At 58.7% G+C, this 6,000-nt stretch overlaps 1 protein-coding gene across 1 annotated transcript in view; it reads left to right on the top strand.

Moving 5' to 3' along the window:
* CSK (C-terminal Src kinase) overlaps positions 1-5,636 on the top strand; it is a 69,444-nt gene extending 63,808 nt beyond the window's left edge. The window contains exons 10-13 of the mRNA XM_073363290.1: positions 571-644; positions 1,690-1,885; positions 2,588-2,674; positions 4,489-5,636. Of these exons, the coding sequence (XP_073219391.1) occupies positions 571-644; positions 1,690-1,885; positions 2,588-2,674; positions 4,489-4,671 (540 nt within the window). The 3' untranslated portion in view covers positions 4,672-5,636. The remainder of the gene's footprint in view (positions 1-570; positions 645-1,689; positions 1,886-2,587; positions 2,675-4,488) is intronic.
* Positions 5,637-6,000: the final 364 nt, after the last annotated feature.

Here is a 6,000-nt window from a genome sequence, read left to right on the forward strand (position 1 = left end):
AAGATGCTTCGGGGAATCCTGGCAGATCGCGGGCACCTCCTGGTGCATTATGGGTCCTGTGAACGGAGCCGGCAGCCTCCCTGCAGTGGGAGGGTGGGACCCCCTGGAGCGCTGGCTGCAATTGTCTCTCCACAGGCGCTTGAGAGGTGGGGCCTGGTGTTTCCAGTACTTGGGCACAAACAGGAGGCCCCAGCACGGGCACCCACTGGGGGCAGGTTCGGGGTTGGTCCCCACAGCTGCTTAGACCAGGTGCGATACAGGATGCCTTCATCCCAGGGGGAGCTCAGCTGGGAGGCCCCGGCTTGTGACAGGCACCGTGGGCAATTGCCCGTTTGACACAGCCCCTGCAGTAACTCAGCACCCCCGGTGCCTTGTGTGGGTGGGTCCATTACTGACCTGGAGAAGAGAGCCATCTGCTCCCCCCAGCACCACCGAGGAGTCTCCCATCCTCCTCCGGATCCAACCAGGCTCTGCTTTGCTTAGCAGGGCGCCAGGGTGGCTGGGGGCTGTCGAGGCAGCGTCGGGGGTTAGCAGGTGGGCTCTGATGGTCCTGTCTCGCTCTCTCGCCAGGGAAGCCTAGTCGATTACCTGCGATCCCGAGGGAGGTCTGTGTTGGGGGGCGACTGCCTGCTGAAGTTCTGCTTGTAAGTACGCAGCTGGGCCCAGGTCCCAGAGCGCATGGTGGGGTAGCCAGGGGTTCTTACCAACGATCCGCTCACCACATGCCTCTGAGCCTCTCGGCATCAGACCCTCTGGTGATGGTAAAACTGTGCTTCTCCTCACACCTCCCGTGCGAGGATCTCAAAGCGCTCTACAGGTGTTATGAGCTTAGCCTCCCAGCCCGCCTCCTGTGGGGGGTGATGGGGCAGCTCAGGCAAACAGGAATTAGGTGACCCACAGCCACGTGAAGAATCCAGTAGCAGCACTGGGAATCCCAACCAGCCCTCCTGATTCTGCCCTGTGAGGATCTCGCTCTCGTGCGTGAATGGCTCTTTCTTGCACAGCAGATCTGCCCCCTGGGCATGGCTGGAGTCTGATCTCTGTCCTGCAGTATCCTCCTCCTGGCCCCGCAGAGTCAGTACAGCCCCATTCTGTCCCATCTCCTCCATCAGCAGGATAGCTCGTGACGTTGCAGTCACGTTCCAGGTCTGCCTTTCCACCGCTAGCCCAGTCCTGCCCAGGGCTTGCTGCTCCTTGGTAGCTTCTCCCCGTCACACCCGCCGGCTGGGTATTTCACAAGCAGCCTGGTGGGTTTCCGGTGACGTAGAGTGACTCGGACCCAGGGATGGGGGAGGGCTAACAGCGAACAGGGGGCCCGTACCACCTGGGGACCATTGATGGGATTCTGGTGTACATTCTCCCTTAGGTCACAGGTTCAAATCCAGCCAGTGACTTAGTTGTTATGACTGGATGTCTGGTCAGTGACTTCTGTGAAATGAGTGAGGTGGGTCTCAGGCCAGTTCCTAGAAGGCACCAAACCGCCACGGTCATTGGCATGAACTTGTTTCCTTGGGGGCTGTGGATTGAATGATCACTAGGGACAAACCTCCTCAAAAGGGGTCCCTCCAGCCTCACCAGCAGGGGTGGGACACCCTCACTCTGTAACTGCTGTGGATAAACAGCCAGCCAGCAATCAGCCCCGAACCCCGCTGGGTTCCTAAGCCTGCCGCGCTCTCCCCCACCCACCAGAGATGTCTGTGAAGCCATGGAGTACCTGGAAGCCAACAACTTCGTCCACCGGGACCTGGCGGCGAGGAACGTGCTGGTCTCAGAGGACAACATCGCCAAGGTCAGCGACTTTGGGCTGACGAAGGAGGCGTCGTCCACTCAGGACACAGGGAAGCTGCCGGTGAAATGGACGGCTCCGGAAGCACTTAGAGAAAAGGTGAGCGGAGGGCAGGGCAGGGCAGGCTCCCCAACGCCCCCCATTACCTCACCCAAGCGCTGCCCCAGTGATCAAGTGCCCACAGTCCTGTGCTCTGTATATAAGTGGCTAGATTCTGCCTTCCATAGTGACTAGGAGAGCTGGTCACCTGCCTTGCCCATGGGCTTACTCCTTCTTGGGTGTGCCTGCCTGGGGAGATGTGTCCTCCCCTTGCAGGGCCAGACAGGCTTGTGCAAAGCAGAACAGTCCTGCCCCTATGCAGCTCAGAGGACATGGGGGCAGGGGTCCATGGAAGAGCTGCCCCCAGGGCTATGGGAGGAAATATTCCTCCCTTGTTATGGACGCTGCTGCCCAGGGAGGGAGATGGGGGTTCAGTCTCTTAATTCCCCTCCTCTGTGGATTTTGGGGAAGCAGCTCGAGCGTTTGCAGGAGGCCACAGGCTGCTTGGAGAGCTACAATGGTGAGATAAAAGCACCGCTGCTGGCTGCAATTAAGGCGGTTAGCTGAAAGCCAGGGTGGAGCCTGGATTCTCCTCTCCTCCCAGCACAGGGCACTCTTGCCAGCGTGTGCGGGCAGGCAACGCAGCGCTGAATTAAACGGGAGGGTTTGACGTTTTGGTTGTGGGTCCTCCCCTGCTGGCTAGCTGCTCCACCCCCTGTGCCATTCCCCTGACCCCTTTGCTGCCGGCTCTCTCCCCTGCAGAAATTCTCCACCAAGTCGGACGTGTGGAGCTTCGGGATCCTTCTCTGGGAAATCTACTCCTTCGGGCGAGTGCCTTATCCAAGAATCGTAAGTGAGGGCAAAGCTCCAGGGGGCAGCTTCCCGCTCCCTCCCTCCCTCCTTCCCCCGGCCCCTCTGCTTGAGCCACCTTGGGCCTGATCTTGGGGGGGGCGGGTGGAGGGGAGGCTCTGGGGTTTTCACAATCTGCCTAGCGTCTGTCCCTCTGGAAGTGCAGGTGTCAGCCGCTGGACACGCTGCGCAGAAAGCAGCCAGGCACAGGGTCTGAAGGGGGGTGAGCCCTCAGCCCCCCACTGTCCGGGGGCTGTGCAGCGTTTGCGGGGGTGGAGACAGCCCCCCACACAGAGGGGGCTAACGGGAGCCCTGGCAAGTGGAGAAAGCCACTTCTTGGGGTGGGAGTGGAGACCTGCTTGAGTGGGCTAGGTACCTGTCACTCAGGTCTCTGGCTCCTCCCTTTTTCTTGCCCCACCCATCCAGGCAGCCCCAGGCCCTGCCCATTGTTTCATCTTCGTTCTCCCTGTTGGAACCCCTCCTCAGTGACTGCGATTCCTCCCCCCGCCCCCAACTGTGCTGCTGAGATCGCCCTCCTGGCCCAGCGCCCCCTCCAGATCCAGGCTGCCCCTCCCTGCTGCTTTGCTCTTGTCCCTGACTGCCACCAGCAGCACCAGCTGCCTCCACTCACTGGGCCGCTGCTGCCCCAGCCCATCCACCCTCCTCCTGCTCTGCCTCGTACCCGTGGAGTGGAGCGCCATCCACAGAACCACTTCTTCAGATCCCTCCCCTCAGGCGCCGACAAGACGTCGGCCAAGTAGCGGTGTGGAGACCAAGGGTTCGGTGCTCCCAGCTTTCCTGGGGGGCGGTCGTCTGGGGAGACACGCAGCCTTCTCCCAGCTACCTGCTTTCCTTTTGGTTGGTACAGCGGCTGGCCATGTCTTGCTTGAAATGAGATTGTGGTAGGCGCTCCTAGAGGCCCTGATCAGAGTCCCGTTATGCTAGGTGCCGTGCAAGCGTAGAGTGAGGAGACTAGCCCTGTTTCTCCTGCCCCTTTTCAGCCTTATCTGTTGCTTGCAAGTTCTTCGCTCTCCCTGGGTGTCCGCACAGCACCCAGCACAGTGAGACCCCGATCTCTGCCTGGGGATCTCTGGGTGCTACTAGAATGCAAATATTAGGGGCTGGGGAGAGAGAGAGAGAGAGAGGCCAAGGTATCTATCCCACAAGCACGTTTTCCTATAGACTAGCTTGACTAGGTGTAGTTCCCCAGCCCCCGGGCTGTTACTGGATGGCCGTGGTGTGTCTGAAAGAGGAGAAAGGGGTTGGCTTGACACGTAGCTTCAGGGAGTTGATTTCCTAGGCGAGGCCAGCTGGGCTCGGCTCTGAGGTCCATCTAGCGCACGTCCCATCTCTGCCACTGCTGCAGAGGAAGGCCTCAGACCCCCCAGGAGGAGATGGGCCAGAACCGGCCCCCCACAGAGATCCATCCGGAGCTCTAGTTGAGATTGCCCTTAGGGCTGAAGCAGGGAGGGTTAAGCTCCCTAGGAGCCGAGGGAGAAGCAGACTGATGGGCTGGAAGTGTTAGCCGGGCAAAGGCAGAGGAGGACGACTGGCTAAGAGAGTAGATCTGGGGGCTAAGCCAGGAGGGGCCTCAGCCCTCTGTCTGTGCTGGTGAGAGGGGAGCCAGTGGAGAGACTCAAAGGGGGGAGGGGGTGAAAGCGTGTGAGCTCCCAGGGCAGGGAACGTGGGCTGTGTTCAGCGGTAGCGCTCGGGGGCCTGATCCTGGTAGGTGGGGGCCCCTGGGGACTACTGCAGTATGACTGAGGGACCAGGGGCTTAAGGAGCCGTCTTCCCAGCCTCCCTCTCCCTCGCAGCCTCTGAAGGACGTCGTTCCCCGTGTGGAGAAGGGGTACAAGATGGACGCCCCTGACGGCTGCCCCCAGGTCGTCTACGAGGTGATGAAAAACTGCTGGACCCTGGACCCCGTCATCCGGCCATCCTTCCACCAACTACGGGAACAGCTAGAGCATATCAAAGGCAACGAGCTCTACCTGTGAGACGGGGGGGCGGGGCTTCCTGAAGACACCCCCCTTCTCCCTTCGGTCCCGCCCCACCCCCCTGCGCAGGTAGCGGGGTGGGGGAGGGGCCAGATGGGGGAGGGGAGAAGGACTGAGCGAGCTGCTGGACCTGCTCCACTCATGGAACTATCCTAGAGAGACATATTGGACTTGTGCATATCCCCGCCCTGGGTCTGCCTCCCCCTCCCCGGGTCCCTTAGGCTGGGCCGGCTGGAGATGCGGGAATGCGATGGATTGATCGAGGCTGCCCCCACCACCTGGTCCCTGTAGAAATCAAACTGGGAAATTTTAGCGGCATGTTGTTACCCCCACACTCCCTCCCTGTTCCCCACCACTGATCCTTCCCCACAGAGTTTCTCCTCCTCGATTTCTCCCTGCGATCACATCTCCATTTCTCCAGCTCACAAGATCGCAACAGCAGGGCACAGGGCGGGGACAACTGATGCAGCACGAGGAGGGAAGCCGGGGTGAGGGAGGGGAGAGAGGATAAATGGGGGGTGTCCTATTGCTGGGGGTATTTCCCGCTCCTCACACGATTCCTGCAATTGCTTAAAAACTTCCGATTCAGTTGTTTTCTCTGGGTTTTGTTGGGTTATTTTTTATTATTTCAAATGGAAATGGGCCAGCCAAGCGCTGGGGTTTTACTAAAGTACGAATCTCTTATTTTTTAATGTAATTGAAAAAAAAATTAAAAAAAAGGTTTAAAAAAGAAAGAAACAAATCGACCCACCTGAAAGGAAGGAAAATCCCAAGTCTGCTAACTGACCGGGTGAAATAACTGAGAAACCAAGGGCGATTGTTGAATTGTTTCGCTTTAACTTGTTGCAGTGTTTTGCATGCCGTCTCCAGAGGCCTTTTCCAGTCCTGTCCAGTGCTTTATTCTCATGTAATGCTGCCAACTGTGAGATTAAACTGTAATAAAACCATTCCATAAGGACACACAACTCCAGGCGTGTCTTTCTCTGCCTCCCCACTATGGGGCGCAGCTCAGCCAGAGGCCAGCCTGAGGGAGAAGGGCTCTGCACTGCCAGACGTTGACGGTGAGTCATGATGGGGATGTGTCCCACATCTGGTATTTTGCCACCCTAGGGACCCAACCGCCATCTGCATGGCTTGCCGAATCTTTCCCTGTAACGAACCTCCAGGCATATAAAAACCTACCTCTTATATAGCCCCTTTCAGCGGCAAAACTCTGTGCTTTGCAAGTGTGTGGGGGGGTGTTACAGATGGGGAATGGAGACACAGCAAGATTGACTTGCCCTGGTTGCTCAGGGAGTCTGAGACAGATCTGGCCCTTGAACTCAGTGC

Source organism: Lepidochelys kempii, chromosome 10 (assembly GCF_965140265.1).
Source record: "Lepidochelys kempii isolate rLepKem1 chromosome 10, rLepKem1.hap2, whole genome shotgun sequence".
Classification (NCBI taxonomy): domain Eukaryota; kingdom Metazoa; phylum Chordata; order Testudines; family Cheloniidae; genus Lepidochelys; species Lepidochelys kempii.